General features: G+C 41.1%; 1 protein-coding gene across 2 annotated transcripts in view; it reads left to right on the forward strand.

The window, feature by feature from the left end:
* Nucleotides 1-24352, forward strand: part of ppp3ca (protein phosphatase 3, catalytic subunit, alpha isozyme) — a 73618-nt gene that overhangs the window by 41044 nt on the left and 8222 nt on the right. For both annotated transcript variants that reach the window (XM_017491923.3, XM_017491924.3), the window contains exons 3-6: nucleotides 10040-10164; nucleotides 11073-11184; nucleotides 16771-16916; nucleotides 17022-17161. In XM_017491923.3, the coding sequence (XP_017347412.1) occupies nucleotides 10040-10164; nucleotides 11073-11184; nucleotides 16771-16916; nucleotides 17022-17161 (523 nt within the window). The remainder of the gene's footprint in view (nucleotides 1-10039; nucleotides 10165-11072; nucleotides 11185-16770; nucleotides 16917-17021; nucleotides 17162-24352) is intronic.

Consider the following 24352-nt stretch of genomic DNA (forward strand, 5'->3'; position numbering starts at 1 on the left):
GCAGTATTGCAGCGCTGACTCAAGGGGAAATCATGATAGAAACCCCCCAAGACCACTCCTCCTGGTGTGCCTCCCCTGGTGGTCCTGGCCCTTTGGGCAAAATTTTTTTAGCTGAACCGTTAGACTAAGCGGCGTCTTCAGCAGAGCAGGAAGGCAGAGCAACGTCTTCGGCAGAGCAGGAAGACGGAGTGACGTCCTCAACGGAGCAGGAATATGGCGCGACATCCTCAGCAGAGCAGGAAGGCGGAGCAACGTCCTCAGAGAACCTTGGCGTAGTGGCATCCACGGCAGAGTATGGAAGCCAAACGGTGCTCTTGGCTGCAACGGGAGGCGGAGAAACTTTTTCAGTAGAACAGGGTGGCTGAGTGGCATCCTCAGCTGTACGCAGAGCTTGTTGGGTGTGTCGTTAGTCTCAGGCATGAGGAGCACTTGGTTAGTCATGGTGTCTACTTCAGGCATGAGTAGAACTTGGTTGTCCGTGTCAGCAGATTTGGGCGTGAACAGAACTTGGTTGGTTGTGTCAACAGACCCGGGCGTGAACAGAACTTGGTTGTCCTTGTCAGCAGATTCGGCATGAGCAGAACTTGGTTGGTTGTGTCAGCAGACCCGGGCGTGAACAGAACTTGGTTGTTCTTGTCAGCAGATTCGGGCATGAGCAGAACTTGGTTGGTTGTGTCAGCAGACCCGGGCATGAACAGAATGTGGTTGTCCGTGTCAGCAGGTTCGGGCAAGATCAGAACTTGGTTGGTCCTGAAGTCAGTTTCAGGCGTGAGCAGAACCTGGTTGGTTGTGATGTCGGTTTCAGGCATGAGGAGATCGTTGGTCGTGATGTTGGTTACAGACTGGAACTTGGCGTGGAAGGTCACATCATCAATCTCAGACTGGAACTTGGTATGAGAGGTCACGTCGTTGATCTCAGCCTGGAACGTGGCGTGGCAGGTCACATCATCGATTTCAGACAGGAAAGTGTCTTGGGAGGTCGTCTCATTGATCTCGGACAGGAACTTGGCTTGAGAGGTCGTCTCTTTGACCTCAGACAAGAACTTGGCTTGAAAGGTCGCCTCTTCAACCTCTGACAGGAACTTGGCTTGAGCGGTCGCCTATTTGACCTTGGACAGGAACTTGGCTTGAGAGGTCACTTCTTCGACCTCAGACAAGAACTTGGCTTGAAAGGTCGCCTCTTCATCCTTGGACAGGAACTTGGCTTGAGAGGTCGTCTCTTTGACCTTGGACAGTAACATGGCTCGAGAGGTTGCCTCTTTGACCTCAGACATGAACTTGGCTTGAGAGGTCATCTCTTCGACTTTGGACAGGAACTTGGCTTGAGAGGTCGCCTCTTCAACCTCTGGCAGGAACTTGGTTTGAGAGGTTGTGTCTTCGACCTCGGACGTGAACTTGGCTTGAGATGTCTTCTCCTTGACCTTGGACAGTAACATGGCTTGAGAGGTCCCCTCTTCAACCTCAGACGTGAACTTGGCTTGAGAGGTCATCTCTTTGACTTCGGACAGGAACTTGGCTTGAGAGGTCACCTCTTTGACCTCGGACAGGAACTTGGCTTGAGAGGTCGTCTCTTCGACCTCTGACAGAAACTTGGCTTGAAAGCTCGTCTCTTCAACCTCTGACAGGAACTTGGCTTGAGAGGTCACCTCTTCGACCTTGGACATGAACTTGGCTTGGGAGGTCACCTCGTTTAACTCTAGCAGGAACTTGAGATTATGCTGGAGCTCTGGAGATGAGACAAACTTGTGGGTCTCAGGCTGAAACTCTGGGGATGAGACCACCTCATGGATCTCAGGTAGGAGCCCTGGAGGTGAGGTCACCTCAGTGACCTCTGGCTGGAGCTCTGTATCTGAGACCACCTCATGGATCACATGCTGGAGCTCTGGGAATGAGACCGCCTCGTGCGTCTCATGCTGGAGCTCTGCAGGCGAGACCACCTCGTGGATCTCAAGCTGTAGCTCTGGAGATGAGGTCACCACGTTGACCTCCGGCTGGAACTCGGCAGGTGAGACCACCTTGTTGATCTCGAGCTGGAGCTCCAGAGCCAAAGTTGACCTCCAGAAGGAGCTCAGCAGGTGAGGTCTCAGAGGTGAGGTCACCTCAGTGACCTCTGGCTGGAGCTCTGTATCTGAGACCACCTCATGGATCACATGCTGGAGCTCTGGGAATGAAGTTGACCTCCAGAAGGAGCTCAGCAGGTGAGACCACCTCGTGGGTCTCAGGTTGGAGCTCCAGAGCCAAAGTTGACCTCCAGAAGGAGCTCAGCAGGTGAGGTCTCAGAGGTGAGGTCACCTCAGTGACCTCTGGCTGGAGCTCTGTATCTGAGACCACCTCATGGATCACATGCTGGAGCTCTGGGAATGAGACCACCTCGTGCGTCTCATGCTGGAGCTCTGCAGGCGAGACCACCTCGTAGATCTCAAGCTGTAGCTCTGGAGATGAGGACCTCGGCTGGAGATGAGGACCTCCGGCTGGAACTCGGCAGGTGAGACCACCTTGTTGATCTCGAGCTGGAGCTCCAGAGCCAAAGTTGACCTCCAGAAGGAGCTCAGCAGGTGAGACCACCTCGTGGGTCTCAGGTTGGAGCTCCAGAGCCAAAGTTGACCTCCAGAAGGAGCTCAGCAGGTGAGGTCTCAGAGGTGAGGTCACCTCAGTGACCTCTGGCTGGAGCTCTGTATCTGAGACCACCTCATGGATCACATGCTGGAGCTCTGGGAATGAAGTTGACCTCCAGAAGGAGCTCAGCAGGTGAGACCACCTTGTGGGTCTCAGGTTGGAGCTCCAGAGCCAAAGTTGACCTCCAGAAGGAGCTCAGCAGGTGAGGTCTCAGAGGTGAGGTCACCTCAGTGACCTCTGGCTGGAGCTCTGTATCTGAGACCACCTCATGGATCACATGCTGGAGCTCTGGGAATGAGACCGCCTCGTGCGTCTCATGCTGGAGCTCTGCAGGCGAGACCACCTCGTAGATCTCAAGCTGTAGCTCTGGAGATGAGGTCACCACGTTGACCTCCGGCTGGAACTCGGCAGGTGAGACCACCTTGTTGATCTCGAGCTGGAGCTCCAGAGCCAAAGTTGACCTCCAGAAGGAGCTCAGCAGGTGAGACCACCTCGTGGGTCTCAGGTTGGAGCTCTGTAGATGAGGTCACCACGTTGACCTCCAGCTGGAGCTCAGCATGTGCTCTCTTGTGGAGCCATTTGTGAGTATGCCAGCTGCTCTTGAAACATCCCCGAGAGCAGAAATTTGATCCATGGATCCCACGTTTCCTGCATGTGGTACACTGTAGCTGGTCCTCTTTACCGCAGCCCTCGGTCTTGCAGGTCGACATCACCTCCACCACTGCCCTGTCAGCCGGGTGCTGAAGCTGAGCTGTGGAGGCTGCCCTGTCAATCCACTCATAATAGGTGTGGAATGGCAGGTCAGGCTTGTTCGTCATACTGACTCCCCTCAAAAGTTGATCCACGTTATTGCTCAGCCCTGGATGCCCAAACTCCTTCAAGAATAATTCCGCAAACTGTGTTACATTATTGAGGGCACTGGACCCTGTACTGGCCAGATGCTCCGCCCATTCACAGGCCGGGCCATAAAATCGGGACACACTGAACCCAAGCCACTGTCTCTTGTCCAGCTTGGATTTCGCCAGGCTTGAAAAGTACATTTAGCTGTAGAACAAGAACCGCCTTGGGTAATCACACAATCCAAAATTCATCTCCGGGAGGTCTATGGCAGTCCACTGGGGAAACTGGACTGACCTGAAGGGTGGCCAGACAATCCCATGTACATTGCCGTGATGCTCGCACGTGCAGCTCCTGCTGCATCCATCTTGAAGGCATTGTATTATGTCACATTCCAGAAGGTAAGGGAGGTTTAGAATGGATGCAAGTGCAGTAAAAGACGTTTATTAGAAAGATATGCAGACAAATCCAAAACGGTAATGCAAAGCATGGTCTAATAACATGCAAAGGTCAGACAATATACAAACAGGCATAAACAGGGCGAGACTAGAATCAAAACGAGAAACAAGAAACAAGGTCAATAACATGAATCAAAAGGAGAAACGAGAAACAAAGAACAACCGGTTGGTAAACAGATAAACTCAATACTACGCAAAGTGGTAATAGATACGAGAGGTTTATATAACAAACGTAATCATGGGTTAAACACAGGACAGCTGAAAATGATGGTGACACACATTCAAAAAACACCCAATGACAAAACAGAGGCGGAGACAGAACATGAACATAACAAAAGCACGTGTTCAACGTAAACAAAGTCACAGTCATTGAAGACCAAAAAGCGTGCGTTTGCTAAGGGCTCGCGCACCTGGCTCGTGCATGAGCTTGCGCTTCGTTTTACAAGCACGCTGCAATATTGCAGCGCTGACACAAGGGGAAATCATGACAGAACCCAAGGCCGCTCCTCCCGGAGTGCCAGAATAAACTCCCCTCCCCTGGCGGTCCTAGCCCTTTGGGCAAAACGTCTTTAGCTGAATCGGGAGACTGAGTGGCGTCCTCAGCAGAGCAGGAAGGCAGAGCGACGTCCTCAGCGGAGCAGGAAGACAGAAGAGATGTCACGCTAGGAAGAACACGTCAGCCAACCCATTGCCTGTTTTTACCATATTTCTGTGTTATGATTTGAATTTATCTGACTGTCGCTCGTAAATAAAAGTCTTTTACTGCACTTGCATCTATACAATCATCCCTTACGTTCCGGAAGGTGATATTGAGCCTAACTATGCGATTTGACAATGCCTAAAAAGAAGCTGTGTTTGAAAGTCTGTACCCCCTATGTTTTTTTTGGGGGGGGGTTTCAGAAAAAATGTGTCTCTAAAGGAAATGTGTCTCTATTTTACAATTTATCAGCAAATAAAAAGAATTCCAATAAGTTAAAATTGGGGTCTATCCTGTGACAATAATACCATACTAAACATAAGTCAAATTCAACATAAAATTAGAGGCAAACTCAACATAAAATTATAACCATAAGCAAGAAGGCAAAGTTTTGTTATTGCCCCTCTCTGTCTCCAAACCTGACTAGTATAATTTAGATTAGTATTAATTTAGAAAACCAGGACACTAAATATTCTATTGGTATATATTACATTTCTTTTTGATTTTGTTCAAACTTGTAAAAAAAATTGAGTGTATTAGGTCTTTTAAAATTTATCCAAATGAAATGCTGGCATAGGTTCTTTAAAAATGAATAAAAACGTGTGAATGAAAAAAGAACAGTGATGAGCAGGATCTGTGCTGTGCCAGTCAACACCACATAATTTCAGTGCATGAAAAAAAATAACAATGGATTGGAGAAGGAAACATGCAAAATCCAATCCGATTTTGTTAACGTTCCTACGGTGTTAAAATATTGTATAAAAGATTATTTAATTTATCTTCCCCCCTCCCAAAATGTCTTGGGGGAGATACTAAAAGTAGGTGGACTGAGCACACATTGTCCAATTAAAGTACAGATGGTAGAATTGTCTACTCAGTGTTTTTTTTTGTTGTTGTTTTTTTTTTTTTTTTTGCTTGTTTGTTTGAATGAAAGGGTTACAACATTTCTGTTTACGATGTTTGGTTGGGAAACAAGGCAGTAGGGCGGTACAGACTTAAAACTCTCATAATATAATTATCTCTCTCTCTCTCTTGCTATATACACACACACACACACACACACACACACACACACACACACGCACACACACACACACACACACACACATATATATATATATATATATATATATATATATATATATATATATACACATATCTATCTCTCTCTCTCTCTCTCTCTATATATATATATATATATATATATATATATATATATATATATATGTATATGTACAGTATCTCACAAAAGTGAGTACACCCCTCACATTTTTGTAAGTATTTGATTATATCTTTTCATGTGACAACACTGAAGAAATGACACTTTGATACAATGTAAAGTCGTGAGTGTACAGCTTGTGTAACAGTGTAAATTTGCTGTTTCCTCAAAATAACTCAACATACAGCAATTAATGTCTAAACCGTTGGCAACAAATTGGGTAAAATTAGCCATTTTCCCTCCCCGGTGTCATGTGACTTGTTAGTGTTACAAGGTCTCAGGTGTAAATGGGGAGCAGGTGTGTTAAATTTGCTGTCATCGCTCTCACACTTCCTCATACTGGTCACTGGAAGTTCAACATGGCACCTCATGGCAAAATACTCTCTGAGGATCTGAAAAAAAAGAATTGTTGCTCTATATAAAGATGGCCTAGGCTATAAGAAGATTGCCAAGACTCTGACACTGAGCTGCAGCATGGTGGCCAAGACCATACAGCAGTTTAACAGGACAGTTTCCACTCAGAACAGGCCTCGCCATGGTCGACCAAAGAAGTTGAGTGCACGCGTTCAGCGTCATATCCAGAGGTTGTGTTTGGGAAATAGACATATGAGTGCTGCCGGCATTGCTGCAGAGGTTAAAGGGGTGGGGGGTCAGCCTGTCAGTACTCAGACTATACGCCGCACACTGCATCAAATTGGTCTGCATGGCTGTTGTCCCAGAAGGAAGCCTCTTCTAAAGATGATGCACAAGAAAGCCCGCAAACAGTTTTCTGAAGACAAGCAGACTAAGGACATGGATTACTGGAACCATGTCCTGTGGTCTGATGAGACCAAGATTGGTTCAGATGGTGTCAAGCGTGTGTGGCGGCAACCAGGTGAGGAGTACAAAGACAAGTGTGTCTTGCCTACAGTCAAGCATGGTGGTGGGAGTGTCATGGTCTGGGGCTGCATGAGTGCTGCTGGGACTGGGGAACTACAGTTCGTTGAGGGAACCATGAATGCCAACATGTACTGTGACATACTGAAGCAGAGCGTGATCAGTATGCAGTATTCCAGCATGATAACGACCCCAAACACACCTCCAAGACAACCACTGCCTTTCTAAAGAAGCTGAGACCGAAGGTGATGGACTGGCCAAGCATGTCTCCAGACCTAAACCCTATTGAGCATCTGTGGGGCATCCTCAAACGGAAGGTAGAGGAGCACAAGGTCTCTAACATCCACCAGCTCTATGATGTTGTCATGGAGGAGTAGAAGAGGACTCCAGTGGCAACCTGTGAAGTTCTGGTGAACTCCATGCCCAAGAGGGTTAATGCAGTGCTGGAAAATAATGGTGGCCACACAAAATATTGACACTTTGTGCCCAATTTGGACATTTTCACTTAGAGGTGTACTCACTTTTGTTCCCAGCAGTTTAGACATTAATGGCTGTGTGTTGAGTTATTTTGAGGGGACAGCAAATTTTCACTGTTATACAAGCTGTACACTCACTACTTTACATAGTAGCAAAGTTTCATTTCTTCAGTGTTGTCACATGAAAAGATATAATCAAATATTTACAAAAATGTGAGGGGTGTACTCACTTTTATGAGATACTATATATATATATATATATATATATATATATATATATATATATATATATATATATATATATATATATATATATATATATATATATATATATACACACACACACACACACACACACACACACACACATATATATATATATATATATATATATATATATATATATATATATATATATATATGTATGTATGTATATAAAATGATATAAGGATTTGCCCAACAAGTATGAATTCATTGTTGAGCTGTAGATAGATATTTATTTCGCACATAATATCATGACCACCCGTCATGGCTTCTCTCTCACTATTTCTATCTATCTTTCTCTGTCTGTCTCTGAGATATCCCTAAGGCAGGACAAAACTACTTGGCTGTCTCATACTGCTACATTGCTGCTAGCCGCTTGTCACTGTAAAATGTGTTAATGGCTTATCCTAATGGCCCAGCCCAGGCTTTCAATGCCCATGGCTCCAGTTACTTCAATAAAGATAAGCCTGCTGTCCGTTTAACACAGCTTATGTTCACTTCAGCTGCGTCCCTGAAGACCATTCATGTCTAAATGCTTTGTTTGTCTGATTGATGGATTCAACGGATTCAGCGATTGATGTATTGCATGTACTGCTTGAGAAATTGTGGTGACAAAATGCCTCCACTCGTCTGCAGAGGATCACATGGTCAGTTTATTGAGCTTAAAATATACGTACCTGTGTTGGTGTTCGAGGTCCCAAACATTTGCAAGGCTGAAACGGTTAGCTGGCACTGTTTGTGTGTTTGTGAAGCATTTTGCAAAGCGTTACCGGTGTTGCTCCGAGCCCTGAGTGGGCGAAGGCCACAGCGGAGCAGATCAGCAGAGACAGAGATGGCAGGTGGGAGGGAAAGAGAGAGAGAGAGAGATTGTGTGTGAGTGTGAGAGAAAGAGACGAAGGAGGGCAGTGAAGACTGAGGAAGTGAAATGCAGGCTTGTCCACCACAGTTTTGTCAAAGATCTAAAGCAGAATAACACAGTTACAGTAGGTCATCTTACACAAAGCACAAGGTTCTCAGTCTCATAGATGGTCAGAATTGTAAAAATCCTTCCAGTTACATCAGAGACATTGATATGGATATGGTAAAATAAACAAATATTGTGGTTAAAATCCGACATTTTCCTCATCATTTCCTTGTTCTTAGCTTCACTGGGGACGTTTTTGGTTTGACTTTTTAGCTAGTTAGCTTACAACACTGGCTAATGCAGCTTAGCTAGCTAGTTAACATTCGGAAGTAGCTCGATTAGTGAAACAAGCTGTGAAGAGTGAGTGCCAAAATTCTGAACCAGGAATTCATGTTGTTCAGTGGTACCAAACACCTGTGTTGACATAGAAGAATACTAGTTTGTGTGTATGTGTGTGTGTGTGTGGGGGGAAGGGGGGTTGTCAATATCAAAAGTAACAGTCAGTGTGTTGTGGCCAGCAGCTGCATTATGTACTACAGTGCATCTCATCCTCATGGACTGTAAAAGATTTGTCAGTTCTTGCTGTGAGATGTTACCCCAGTCTTCCACCAAGGCATTTGCAAGTTCTCGGTCACGTCGGGGGGTGGGGGGGGGGGGGGGCATGATTACATGTAATTTTCAACTGCAAGCTGTCAGCTGTCCTTCCTGTCTTAGGCGTCTTACATTACAGACATGCCTCCCTGCAGCAGGCCTATGGTATGTTCACGTAGGTGAGCAGGAACCCTAGGCATCTTTCTTCTGGTGTTTTCCAGAGTCAGTTGAAAGGTCTCTTTAGTGTCCTAAGTTATTGTAATTGTGACCTTTATTGCCTTCCGCCTGTAAACTGTTAGTGTCTTAAGGACTGCTCCACAGGTGCATGTGCAGTAATTGTTCATAGTTTACTGAACAAGTATGAAAAACATTGTTTATACCCTTTCCAATAAAGATCTGTAAAGCTTATGTAGATTTCACAAAATTATGTTTAAAATACAGTCTGCTGAAAAAGGAATGTTTCTTTTTTTGCTGAGTTTATATTACCTTTAATATGTCTTGAGGCCACACCCACATTCAAATATGAACTGGCTGATGGGCCTCATGGGTAAACGCTTAGGCAGCATCTCCATGCCAACGCCGAGCAAAGGCAAGAGAAATGATAACTCCTCATTTATTTCATTATTTATCCTCATCAAATTCATGTCGCCATGGCAACTGGAGTTTGCATCTCTCTCTCTCTCTCTCTCTCTCTCTCTCTCTCTCTCTCTCTCTCTCTCTCTCTCTCTCTCTCTCTCTCTCGCACCTCCTCAAGGAAAGATTCATCAAACTGAAAGATAACAAAGATCTGGCCACAGGATCTCCTATACCCAGAGTCATAATCACACACAATCCCCTGACCCCACATACACACAGAGTGATGCTTTACATTAGCAAAATCTTTCTGTACATCTGTCCTTCTTTTGCAGCTTTAACATGTATGCAGTCAATAAGCAGACTGAAACAGGAGTGACTGTACCTCTACACACTGTAACAGAGTACACGAGAGGTTTCTATGGAGTGATTCTCCTGGTGGTAGAGATTAATAGGCTCTATTCTCTAATTCACTCACTCTTTCATTCATCCTGTCTCTCTCTCTATTCCTGTCTCTTTCTGTGCCAGTGTGTGGGGACATCCATGGGCAGTTCTTTGACCTGATGAAGCTATTTGAAGTAGGGGGCTCGCCTGCTACAACGCGATACCTCTTCCTTGGAGACTACGTGGACCGGGGTTATTTCAGTATCGAGGTGAGGGAAACATAAATCAAACACCAGCACCTTAAAAACATGCTGCTTACCTTAATTTTCCCCTTGTTGTGAATGAGTGTGTGTATGGTGCCCTGCGATTCCCACTTAATGCTCAGGGTTCCCAGGATAGACTCTGGATCCGATGTACCAGGTTACTGAAGACGGACGAATGAATGAATGATTCACAAAAGTGTGTGGCAAATCAATTAAACATTCATGAAATGGAACCCCTTATGATTAGCACACTCTTAGATTGACACTATCATGACATTGAAAATCTCATAGCTGCACTAGCTGTATTATAGCCAGAGTAATTAAACAAACATGAGCTAATTATAGTGGAGGTGTCAGCATTTCACGTAATATATATTTGAGTAGGATGTACTTACAGATATATTTTCCAGGCCTGACACTGGGATTATGTTTAGTACTGTAGCAATGATTTTAACTCATGAATACACGGTTATAGGGAATAAAGGAATAAAAGGTTTAAAAGTAGATTAACATGCATTAGTGTGGGTTAACAGTTATATTGGTTATTGAGGTGTTACAGGTGTCAATCAATCAATCAGTTAATATAACGACCCAAAAGATCAAAACTGTTGGATTTTCTTAACCTTGTTGGGATGTTTGGTCCCCACCAAGATATAAAAACATGTACACACACACACACACACACACACACACACACACACACACACACACACAGAGTGCACATCCTAGTTGGAGTTAGGCATCAAGAGCCTAGATCATTTGAGTGTTAAGAGCCATAATCATTTGAGTTTTAAGCTGTAAGCAGCTAGTACATGTTATAGTTGTAGAGGACGACAACGTATTTAATAGCATGTAATGGTGTAATTTGTCACAAATGTATTACACTTACTCTAGACCTCTGATTCTGCCCGCAGTGTGTTTTGTACCTTTGGTCGCTGAAAATCCTCTACCCAAAGACGTTATTTTTACTGCGAGGAAATCATGAATGTAGACATTTGACAGAATATTTCACCTTCAAACAAGAATGTAAGTATGGATTCATCCTTTAATCACCCTACCATCTTTTCTGCTACTTGTTCTCTTACCTGTGCAGCATTGTGCAGCATTGTGCAGCATTATGTAGCGCTCCGAACGAGAGCTTCTGTCTTCACTCATAACACTCCATTCTGCATGTTCTACTTCAGGGACTTGAGAGGAAGCAATTTTTCTCGAATTCTGAGCATGCCATCCCCAACAAATTCTGTTTAGCACATCTGAGATTTAGTTATTGAAATGTCTCTCAAACAGAAATGATCATGGCTGGTTTATTCAGGCCACAATCAAATTTAAAAGCGCTGTTTATGATAGATTAGTTAAGGTTGCCTTAACTCTTAGATTAGCTCGGAGAAGCCTTAGTTAGCCTTAGTCTCCCAAAATAGAAAAACAGTTCCCAGAGTAGTACACTTGGGTGACTAGAAACAGGAAATTGTACAAGCATGACTTCCTGTTTCACAGGGGTATAAATATGAGGTAATCTAAAATATGAATGGGAATATACGTCAAATATATTTTCCTCATATGAATTCACAGGGGTGCCAGTAATTGTTGCACACCTATATTTAACAAAGATTTTTTTTTGAAAACCTGTGTTGTGTTTGCAATTGTTTGATATCCATGAGAGCAGCATACTTTTTTGAACAAAAGATCAAAAGGTTAAGCAATAAGACAATTTTTCACAGCCTTCTTTGCTCATATTTACCAAGGGTGCCAATATTAGTGGAGGGCAATAAGCATTAAAATATGCGTTTTTGTTTTGTTTTGTTGTTGTTGTTGTTAAATAACTCATTTTTATTTTTAGTCTTATTACCTGCACTATTGTCAGAGTGACTATTATCAACAACTTCTGACCAATTAGAACTGATAGTTCAACAGCACTGTGGTATAATACGTTTCAACATTTGGGTTTATTGAAGTGACATGACACCACATGTCCAAAAGTGACACGACTTCCAAAATTGATTAACGCTGTATTTTAACACTAAAACTATGTGTCTGTTTGTCAGGAAAACACTAGAGCCCTGTCAACACTCAGTGCCCAGAAAACACAGAAAGTGTGAGTGTTAAATGTGATTTCTGTGTTAAATACACAACTAACAACTTCCCAATGAGTTTAGTACTTATTACTATTTCATACATATAAATACTACATGGTTGGCTGACAAAGGCAGCCCAAGCATCAAAATAAATAACCCAGAAACATGAAACCCTGTACACTTCTTTTAAATTCCACAGCTTAATTTTTTTTTTTTTAATAATAATAAGAATTATAAAATTAACACCAGTACCAAATGCAGTGCAATGTTTAAAGGAACTCAGTTTTTGTAATTACTTTGGGGAAGAAGATTTCTGAGAATTTGGCCATGCATATTGGCAACTCTAATTATTGGCTAGCCAGATAAAGAAATGAAAGCTAAACTTATGTAACTCTCTAATCAATATAAGCATAAATTATAATATTTAGATGCCATCTAAACAATAAAATACAAAGGTATTAAGATGTTGTACTAAGATTGTTACTGCAGCTATAAAGCAGACAAGATAACATGCTCGTTTGAATTTTACTCAGTAATGTTACACAACATGCCATAATCTGACCTGCTGGTTACTTACTGGTTCATTTAAGGTGGTCCATATCTGTTTTGATATGTGCTTTTTTTTATTCCATATTAAATCTGACATCTTGTATACAAGCACAGTGGTCTTTTTGTGCATCCTTAAAATACATGTTAAATATTTAAAGGCAGAAAAATAGACATCTCTTGAATGTCTGGGATTTTTTTTTTTTTTTTAAATATGCACTATATGGCCAAAAGTATGCGGACCCCTTTCCATCACACCTATATGTGGTTCTTCCCCAAACTGTTGCCAGAATTTTGGAAACACACAAAATTTTTGTCTAGAACAGGGGTGCCCAAACCTATCCGCAAAGGGCAAGTGTGGGTGCAGGTTTTCATTCCAATCAAGCAGGAGACACATCAGATTCCACTTGATCTTGGCTTTCAATAGACTCCAGTGTGGCTCACACTGGCCCTTTGCATATTAGAACACCTCTGGTCTAGAATGGCTTTGCACACTGAAGCATTACGCTTTCAGTTCGGTGGAACTAAGAGGCCCAAACCTGTTCCAGCATGGCAATGTGCACAAAGCAAGCTTCATGAATAAATGGTTTCCCTAGGTTGGACTGGGAGAACTCGAGTGACCTGCACAGAGCCCTGACCTCAACCCCACTGAACACCTTTGGGATGAACTGGAACACCAACTGCACCCCAGTCCTTCTCACCCAACATCAATGCCTGACCACATCAATGCTTTTGTGGCTGAATGAAAAAATCGCTACAGCCATGCACCAAAATCTAGCAGAAAGCCTTCCCAGAAGAGTGGAGGTTATTATAACAGCATAGGGGACTAAATCTGAAATGGAATGTTGAACAAGCACATGTGGGTATGATGGTCAGGTGTCCACTTACTTTTGGCCAGATTGTGTATTACCCACTAAGTTGTGTCAATTCTAACTCCCTCCACATGTCTTAGAGTGAGTAGTACATCACTGTTGTCTACAGTAATAAGGAGTTTGCCATATGAAGGGTGCATAGAATGCCCCAAAAAATATTAGACTTGAGAAGATTGGCTCAGAAAAGAACCATAAGTGTGCTGTTTGGGACATGAGACATGATTCGTTTATGCGAGTTTAGTAAGGAGAAGTGTTTGATCAGGTGCATCAGGTGAAAATAGCTTTGTTCTTAAGGGAGAAGCATCTGACTGTGAGGGAAGGCTGCAAAACACATGAGATAATGCTCACAAGTAGATCTATCCCATAAGGCCAAGCGACAGAATACAGACACAGGTGAAGGGGGGGCAAGTGTCGAGTTGGTGGCAACCTATTTCTGTACCTACTCTGTGGACCTGTCACCATGGATACAAATGCCTCTGAGAGGCAGCGAATTAAGATTTAATGAAAAAAAGGGAACACACACGTCGTCCCACGCAGAGAAGGACCTTTACCAGACTAGCGTGGTGTTCCTTCGGTTTGTTTGTAATGCAGGGAGACACCCAGGAGGGCTAGAAAAGTTCAACCCAGAGAATGAACTGGAAGAGCACTATAAAAATTCAGCAGCTGTTTCTCAGTACTAAGAGTATGAAGAACAGACATGTTTTCTTAGAGAATATGGTCTAGCCACAGTCTAGAACAGTACACAAAAACATACCCTTGCTGAAAAAACAATAAAAACCCTCATAGCATTTGTAATGATTTTAAAGGTTATAATAGGAATTTAATTGGTTTTAATGGCAACTGTAATGGTCCCTGTGGGTCTCTACTAGTACTTTGTTGCCTTCTAATGGTGCCATGTTATGTCTAGTGGATACCATTAAGGACCAATAATGGTAAAGGTTTATAATGGCATTTTTTAGTGAACCATTAGAATTTATGTGACGGTTTCTGTTGCTTTTTTCCAGCAAGGACATCACAAAAATCACAATATAGGGCACAAAAATACAGTGAATAAGTAAGAAATTAAAACCAATTGAAGTAACAGTTGAAAATAACCAATGACAATGTGGTGTGATGCAGGCTGAAGCAAAGTGGAGTTACTATCTGTTGTTACTATCCAAAGTGCTGTTACTATCCAAAGGTTTATCATTTTCTTATAACAGCATCTTCCAAAGAGTTTTGTACTTAATAAGAGACACATCATACTTTTTAGGCATTTAGACATTAACCTGAAGACCTTCCTGTGATGGAAGACCTACTGACACTGGAGACTCCTTCTTTAAATGTTAAATAAACATCCCCTTACAGAAAACTCTCAGCCTATCAATGGTTGTATATTTTTCTTTTTTTAAAATAACAACACAAATTTTTAACAGTTTATTGTTAGCCTTAAATGACTTATATATTACTTAAATAACTAATAAATATGTTTTTAACCCACTTATTATTAGTCTTATTATGTCTAAGAGCATCTATCATACAGCTCACTGTAATTGTTACTATGGAAACAATTACATATTAAAATTAGCATGCAAATATAAACCTAAATAAAGGTTCTGATCAGTTTCGAGCATTAAAGAGCACTGTTGTATAAATATTACAACATATCATTCATTTCTATGTAGGTGAGGGCTTAGCTTTAACTATAGAGGTAACTATAGGTGCGTCTCAATCAGCTCCCTAGGTCATGATATCAGTATAGCATGTACACGTACAGTTCAGGCACTGATAAGGACCCTGGCTCACTACACATTGGGCCACTGATGACTTAATTTCCGGTGACATTACTACGTACTTGCGTTGTAAAACGTCACTACTGGCATTTATCAACAACAGGCAGGACCGATATCTTTCTGATATTATAATTAATTAATCACATGCATTTCTGTCATGGTACTTCAAGCAGGTTTGTAGGCTAGCTAGAGGATTTTTTAAAATCATTAAACACTTAAAAGATGTTAGACTCAAACAAACTGTATATAGAATGTCAGTAAAAAGATAAAAATCATTTAAGTAATCATTTGAAAGCTTCGATAATAGTAACAATCTACTTATATTTGTAGACAAAGTTGACTGAGAGTTTTCCGGCATCTTTTTTGAGCTGAGTGTACAGTACATTTCCAGTAAGGGAACATAGTGAGCATGGATGCTCCCTGACTTTTGTGGTGCATTGTTGGGGTTTTTTTTACGGAGTGAACACTCCAGTGAACTGGAAAGATTTTGCGATTGAGATAGCCCTTAATATGGCCGACTCCCTGATCAGTGCCCTGACTACTGAACTAGGGAGCTGATTTAGACGCACCCAATCTCACCATCTATGTTAAAGTAGCCAGCTAGAAAAAGTTATCACAGGAGGATGTTGTTAGCCAGCTAATTTGGCTAACGATAATCTAATTCTAATGAAACTTAGAGCAAAACTTCATATTAGGTTTTGATTGTACAAAATGTTTGCCAGTTGTGTTATTAGTTGTTTTTTTTTTTTTAACGCATTCATTCAGAATCACATTTCACAAGTCGCAAAACAATTATAGGGATTTCAATTTATTCTTGTTGTCAAGTCACTAAACAATGTAACCTTTGTATTTAGGTAAGAGCAAGGCTACATGGGGGTATTTTACCTTTTTTGTTTGTTTGTTTGTTTACATTCCTCAAGTGTTTATTATAATGGTAACATGATTCAGTAGGCTAAGCAACAAAAATAACTGAACGTGATTCAGTAGGACATGCAACTAAAATCATTTATTTGTGCTAAACACAGTCAAGGTTTTCCTTCTTTTGTTCTTTTTTCTGTCTGTCTTTCTTGGCCAGATAGTTCTACATACAAACTCTCAATATGACAGGATCACTCTCCAGCCACTTAAATAGGGACCCCTGCTCATTCATGCCAATCATGTGGAAGTATTGAGATGCTTTTCTGCTTACCACAATTGTATAAAGTGGTTATTTGATTACTGGAGCCTTCCTTTCAGCTTGAACCAGCCTGGCCATTATAGACATGTGCATTTTAGATATGTTTGAAACTGACTATTCTATATGGGTGAAATATCTCATACTGATCCCTCTGTCCCACTGTTTCCTCTCAGGTAAAATCAAGTATTCAGAGCAGGTGTATGACTCCTGTATGGATGCATTTGACTGCCTTCCCCTGGCTGCTCTCATGAACCAGCAGTTCCTGTGTGTTCACGGTGGCCTGTCCCCAGAAATACACACTTTAGATGACATAAAGAAGGTGCTGCCTTCTTTCACTTCCACTTCTATTACAATCTGGGGGAAGTGGACAATGTGTGTATGTATATTTAATGTGTTCTTTACTATATTTCTCTGTGTGGCCTAGTTGGATCGGTTTAAGGAGCCCCCAGCATTCGGACCCATGTGCGATCTCCTGTGGTCAGACCCCCTGGAGGACTTTGGCAACGAGAAGAGCCAGGAGTACTTCAGCCATAACACAGTCAGAGGCTGTTCCTACTTCTACAGGTAGGAGTCCTGGAACACATCCATTAAACAACACATTTCTCATTTTAGGTCATAAAAACCTGCTTTTGTTAAACACCATATTTTTATCTTATGGTGTCTCTCTGCTTTTGTGATGATCCATGTGTCAAAAATTATTACATTTTGTTTGAGTTTGTAAGTGTGTGAGGATGGAGAGGGGTGTGTGTTTATGTGTGTGTGTGTGTGTGTGTGTGTGTGTGTGAGAGAGAGAGAGAGAGAGAGAGAGAGAGAGAGAGAAAGAGAGAGAGAGAATTACCTCTGTAAGACCGCTATTTAATTGAAATCTAATTTCAATTAATAAAGCTTGTTGAATTGAGAGACAAACAGAGAGAGAGAGAGAAAGAGTAGTCTGTCCAGGTTCTGTAAGCTAACAGCATTCTCAGCGCTCTCTCTCTCTCTCTCTCTCTCTCTCTCTCTCTCTCTCTCTCTCTGCTCTTCCCACACATACCACCAGGCCGTGAATATTTCACACTCTCCACTGAAAATCTGATGGAACAATGGCGGGCATGTATGTGTCTGTGAGTTGTTTGAATGTTTGAGTGTATGCTTGTGTGTATGCTGGAGGAATGGGACCATCACTTTTTAAATGCAAGCTTTGTGTGTTTGGGCAGTTAGTTCAAGAGCCGTGAGATGATCATGTGTCACTGAATAATTAATTAATTAATCATTGCAATATAAAAGGAATAAAACATTGTATGATGTGCTGTTAGTGGAAAATAATCTACAGCATGCCCTGGCATGTTTTATTTTTAATTTAAATGCAATTTGAATTATTTATGTATTCAAAGGCAGGAAAAAAAGGCTCTATTTTTAGATACCTGGCGTAAGTCTAGTGGAACCTCTTTTTTTTTTTCCAGAAAATGGACTGAATAAATGCATTTCACTGCTTATTTTCACATTATATTTATGTATACATTTTCAGACTAAATGTAACAATGAAAAAAAGTGGGCTAAATGAGAGATTAGATGTAATAATAATTATACATTTCACAGTCACGTATTGTATTCACACTTTTTCTGTGCCTGAATCTCAAATGGCTTTCTTTGAAACAATAGAAATTGTTGCAGTAGACAGTGTCATGATTTTCATCTTTCATGATTAATGAGATACAAACTCATAGTCTAATGTGTGTTTTGTGCTCTCCCAAATTTCGCTTGGGGATCAGTAAAGTCCATGTATGTATGTATGTATGTATCTCTCTATGAAGCTATCTATCTATCAATCTATATATCACATTATAGGCTCATTAATATGAAAACACATTCATATACTAATTATATCTTTTACGTGATTACAGTTTGAATGCAATTTTTTTTTTTGAAGAATTGTGACAGTTCTAATATCTTTATATGCACATCCATACACCCACACACTCTCTCACACTGTAGGAGATCACATCACACACTGCATTACCCCCCTGTTGGACACATTAGAGCTTCTGTGTGGGTGTGAATGTGCCCACATTCATGTTTTATACATTTGTCTGTTTTAAGGGAAAATCATGTGGCCTGTCCAATGTAGTCTCATAAAGCATGTGTAGACTTATGTACCACACTCTTTAAACAGACCCAGTTTGCAATTTTGCACACTACAAGCCCTTTGATGTGTGTGTGTGTGTATGTTTAAGCCTCCGAGCTACGCTTCTTGCTCTGCCATGATAGATGACTGACCTCCCACATTGCACTACTTGAGGGTGAGGAGCTTTCCCTCTCTCTCTCTCTCTCTCTCTCTCTCTCTCTCTCTCTCTCTCTCTCTCTCTCTCTCTCTCTCTCTCTTTCTCTCCCTCTCTCTCTCTGGCTGGTCATGGTAATGGGAAACACAAGGAAGCTCTCTCTCTGGCTGGTCATGGTAATGGGAAACACAAGGAAGCCCATTACCAGCATCACCTCAAGTGTTGCATATACAGACATGCATACACAAACTTAGAGTACACATACAGTATACACACAAACCACACATGTAATCCTCCGCTGTTTTGAACCATGCCTCTGTCCCTCGTATTCATGATTTGGATGTGGGTGAGACACAGTGAAGGAATCAGTGCAGCACTGAGCCAGGAGAAAACTGCAGCAGATTTGGGCCAATCAATTGCAGTGCTTGATTCATCATTAGGTTTCTATGCAGAGTCAAAGCCTGTCTTAAAGCCATTTGGACTAATATTCTCTCTCTCTCTCTCTCTCTCTCTCTCTCTCAAAAGAATCATTGCTTTCATTACCGTCTCTTCCCTGCTCAAGGGAGTGACCAGTCTGCAGTGTGTGTGTGTGTGTGTGTGTGTGTTGGGTGTGGGAAGGTAGTGTGATGGCTGCATAAATGTGTGTCCGTGTGCATGAGTTGTGTTCATGCTTCATGCCGCAGTAGTGATGTTTCTCATGCTTCTAAAGCACAAATGATGCTCTGTGTATTTCCATTAATCTTGTCTATTATGTAAATCACAGCAGCAGTTTTTGTTCCTTCCTTATTCACCATGTTGTGAAGAGTCAGCATTAGCCTACAACTGCATTTATGTTTATTAAGGCACAGGTTCTCATCGGGCCCATTTCCAGTATGAAAACCTTTCCCTCATGATCATGATTTATTCATCCAATAACCACAAATTAATTTTATTAACTTAATCTAACGATTCCAATATAAGACACGTTAAGCAAATACTGTATATACTGTTATATTTATTTATTGGAGTTATAAACTTTTCATCCTTGGGATTTCTACCCACTAAACCAAGTTATACAGTGTTAAAATGTAGGTTCAAAACACTTAAAAAGCATATTTAAAAAAAGCACTATTCCTAAAATATTATTGGGATTCAGGTCATACTTGTTTAATTTAACTTTAGTTTAATTTCATTCAGGACAAATGTTCAGTCAATTAGGCTTATACTACATTAATTAAAATATGAATGGGGTCCAAGCACCCTTTGCAAATAGCATCTACAGTGGCCTGTTCTTACTGTTTCATAGAACACTAAAGAGATCTAGTCATCATTAGATAATAAATGACGTGTTTGTACAGTGACGTGGTACACCGAATTATGAACTCAGATGATTTCCTGGAGGCTATCCTAGGGCACACCCTGGAGAGGTGTCAAACCAAAACAGGGCACAATCCCACCCTACAGACAATTTAAAAATGCCAATCAACCTACTGGGAGGAAACCCCCAAAGCACAGGGAGAGCAGGAAAAGTCCACACACACCGGGTGGAGATGGGAATCAAACCCCCAACACTGGAATTGCAAAAGCAAATGTCCTAATCACTAAGCCACTATGCCTATGCTCATCAAATCTTGTCCTGAGCATGCCTTTCAGATTTAGTGCAAATTCCTGTAATCAAGTCATGAGTTACAGCTGTTTGAGTAGATTAAGTGCCGCCCCAAAAGTATTGATTGGCATGTGGAATACTCCTAAAAATGTTCTTAATAATTATTGTGGCTCAGACTCCACTGAGTACCAATTTTGTGAAGGAAATTCTAGGACAAGTTTCCAAAAGAATGTTTCCCATATTATGCGAATTATCTTACATTTGGGTGGACACAGCTAAATTAACAAAGAGCTAAAAAAAAAAAAAAAATGGGGTTCACTCAACAAATTGGCTATTCACCATATTGTACAATATACAATTGTTTAATAGCTATAACAACAATAGCAAATTTGATTGGTGTTGATTGTGAGCTCAACCATTGTAAAGTAAGTAAATAAATAAATAAATAAATAAATAAATAAATAAATAAAAATCATGGATCCCCTGGTTATCAGTAATAGACCCTTGGTGGTGTGTGGACCACCCTTTAACAATTGCGGTATTTGGGGACCAAGCACTGAAAATACTCTCAAGAACTCTCCCATTCCACTAACACACACAGACTTCCAGAATCAGTCCATTTATTTATATTCCCATACTGTTGCAAGTTTCTATGAAAACTATAGCATCTGCAATTTCTAAATCAAAATCTGGGATATCTGAACATTCTACAGTTTGTACAAACCAGGGTGTGCGCAGTCACTCATAATAAGAATCAGGGTTTATTTCTGTTTTTTAATTTTTATTTTAATCAAATAGAAGGTGTGAAGATGTTGATCCCAGGAAGCATTAAAAAATTGTGATTAAACAAATCATGCTAGGACTCAGTGATTAAACAAATGTTTTGGTTATCAATTTCCCCAGTTTATGATTAAATTATTATATTTCCTCCTCACAGTTTTATTTGCTTAAAATATTATAAATTTTCCACTTATAAAACATATGATGCCATTGTTAATGTTGGCTCTGGCCGTGTCTGAGTATAAAATTACAGGCTCATTAATGTTGTGTTTATATACATTATGGTATCGTTGTGTATTTGGTTATTTCCCACTGTGACTGGTCTCGGAGGACGAATGTGGAAAGGATGCTCATTTATAGCAGTTAATGCAAAGGGAACGATGTACACTGTCATTTTATCTTTGGAAATATTACATAATAAATCATGTTACTTGAATATCACGATATACAGTATGTATTATTATATTTCATTTTGCTAACACAATTAACAAAAAAAAAGCAGAGATTATTACATTTCAGCAAATTCAATATTTACAAAATTTCCAACTAAGAAAAGGAAGAAAAATGTAATAATTGATGTAAAATGTACATTAACTATCAGGTACCTCTGACTAATATCAAACTTGACCAAGAGAAGAGCAATATAAGTACTGATAATACCATCAGTGTTGTCAAAATAGATTATAGTGAATATAATAAAAATCTAGATTCAAGAGCCTTATATTTAAGAAACATTATATCGTGATTCAAACCTAATTTCTATCTAGTGCATCTGTATTGTATGACCAATTTCCTAACAATAATTTGACAAATTTTACTGCACTGAAATAACAATTTAAATTGTTTAGTTAGATTAGATTCAGCTTTACTGTCATTGAACTGAGTGCAAGTACAAAGCCAATGAAATGCACTTAGCATCTAACCAGAACTGCAAAACAGCAAGTCACATTAGGTGTAAAGCGCAAATAGATAGTCAGTACATTTACATGGACAACAATGATCTAATACTAACCCGATTAAGACGATACTCTGATTAAGAAACTATCATGTAAACAGCGATTATTGATTACCTTAATCCGTCTAAAGTCATACTCGAATTAAACACAAATGGAATTAAGACATGTGGAGTATTCCTATCTTAGTCACATTGTCAACGTGCATTACAGACATGTTCACACCTTAATCACACTATTAACGTTGTGTGAGAGTTTTCACCGCATTTTGCGACAGGACATGTACACACACGGTAGTGTTCAACCGCTTTACGGCAAACAAGAGACCACGGCTGTGTCCGAAACCGCGTACTTACCTACTATATAGTACCCATGGCATCCGATGGCATCAAGCAGTCATCTATCTGCACGGTTAGCATGTCAAATAATTAACTGCACTTGAAGCTTTCGTAAAATTAAAAATGAAACACCCAAAACTGTATACGGTATCATAACAAAGACGAACTGTATGTCGATACGTGCAATTCTGGAGGGAACATCGGACAGCGGGCCGTGGGGACGTAATGATGTGTGCCGTTAATCGATCTCTGTTCTATAACATGTAACATGAGAACATGAAAGGAGTATTCTAAAAGCGACTCATGTAAACACCTTAATCATAGTATTGTCTTATTCAGAATAAAGTCAGTAATTAGATTATTGCTGTCCATGTAAGCATAGTCAATGAGTTAGGGTGGCAATAAAGTGCAATTGGCATTTTATCAACAGTGAAGCGGAATATAAGGCATAAGGGAAAAAACAACAGTGCAAATGGCAGGATGTGTGTAAATGAGTCTGGAGACATGGATTACAGTAATGAAGACAATACAGTTCAGTGACCAACGGAGCAAATTGGAATGGAGGTAGTACTGTGCAAACAGATTAAGGTTAGTCCATGTGCAGAAGTAGGGATGTGCATGTGCAAACTGTGCACTGGGGTAAGTTGATCTGCGTGCAAACCGCAATGTGGGGGTTGGAGGATGGGGGATTAACAGCGTTGTGAGTATGTTCAGTATGTTGATTGCAGAAGGGAAGAAGCTGTTCCTTAGCCCGCTGTTGAAGCAATGGAGGTTTCTGTAGCACTTCCCGGATGGGAGAAGATTGAGCATTCTATGGTTGGGGTAAGAGATATCCTGGATGATGTCTTCATCCTCTGTAGACATCATCTGTGGTAGATATCTCTTTTCGAGGGTACTGTAGCTGGGCACCAGTGATATTTTGGATGGTTTTCACCACCTGCTAGAGGGTCTTCTGGTTGGGTTGAGATGCAGTTTGTCAGTATGCTCTTGAAGGTAAAGCGATAGAAGCTTACTAGTATCTGAGTAGATTTCCTCAGTCTCTTAAAGAAGTAAAGATGCTGAGGCTCTTTTTTTGATCAGGGTCAAGGTGGTGATGACACGGGTGAGTTCCTCGCAGATGTGGATACCCAGGAACTTAAAGCCAGCTACCCGATCGACCTCCAGCCCATTGATGCTGATAAGGGTGTGCATGTTGCTCCTTTTCTTGAGGGACAACCTTGTGTTGAGGGACAGGTTGTTGTCAGCACACCACACTGCCAGGTGCTCAACCTCCTCCCTATAGGCCGTCTTATCATTGTGACTGATTAAGCCTACCACCATGGTTTCATCTGCAAACTTGATTATGGAGTTCGAGCCATGAACAAAGCAGTCACTGGTGAACAGTGACTGGTGTCACTGGTGCAGTCACTGGTGAACAGAGAGTAGAGGAGAAGGCTAAGGAGATGCACATATTAGGTCTCTAATATGTGTATCTATGACCTTTTTTGTAGTCTTAATATGTTTTCGGGTTTCAAATTTGGCAACTCGTTATGTACTATGTAGATGTTTGCATTGTGTTGTGTCACAACTGTATAGTATTTATATTTGATAATTTCATTGATCTGTGCAGTGCTTAGGATTTCTGTGGAGGTTTTCTACACTACAGATATGTGAGTTTATGGAAAGCCATCTTTGAGCTGAAACTGAAGGAAGATGAGTGTGCACCTGAACACCAAATCTCCTGAATAATGCTTTAGTCAGCAGTAACGTATAATGTGTGTGTGTGTGTGTGTCTGTGTGAGAGAGAGAGAGAGAGAGAGAGAGAGAAAGAGAGAGAGGGATTGCTAAAGAAAAAAAGAAAGCAG

The sequence above is a fragment of the Ictalurus punctatus genome, chromosome 18, assembly GCF_001660625.3.
Source record: "Ictalurus punctatus breed USDA103 chromosome 18, Coco_2.0, whole genome shotgun sequence".
In the NCBI taxonomy this organism is placed as follows: domain Eukaryota; kingdom Metazoa; phylum Chordata; class Actinopteri; order Siluriformes; family Ictaluridae; genus Ictalurus; species Ictalurus punctatus.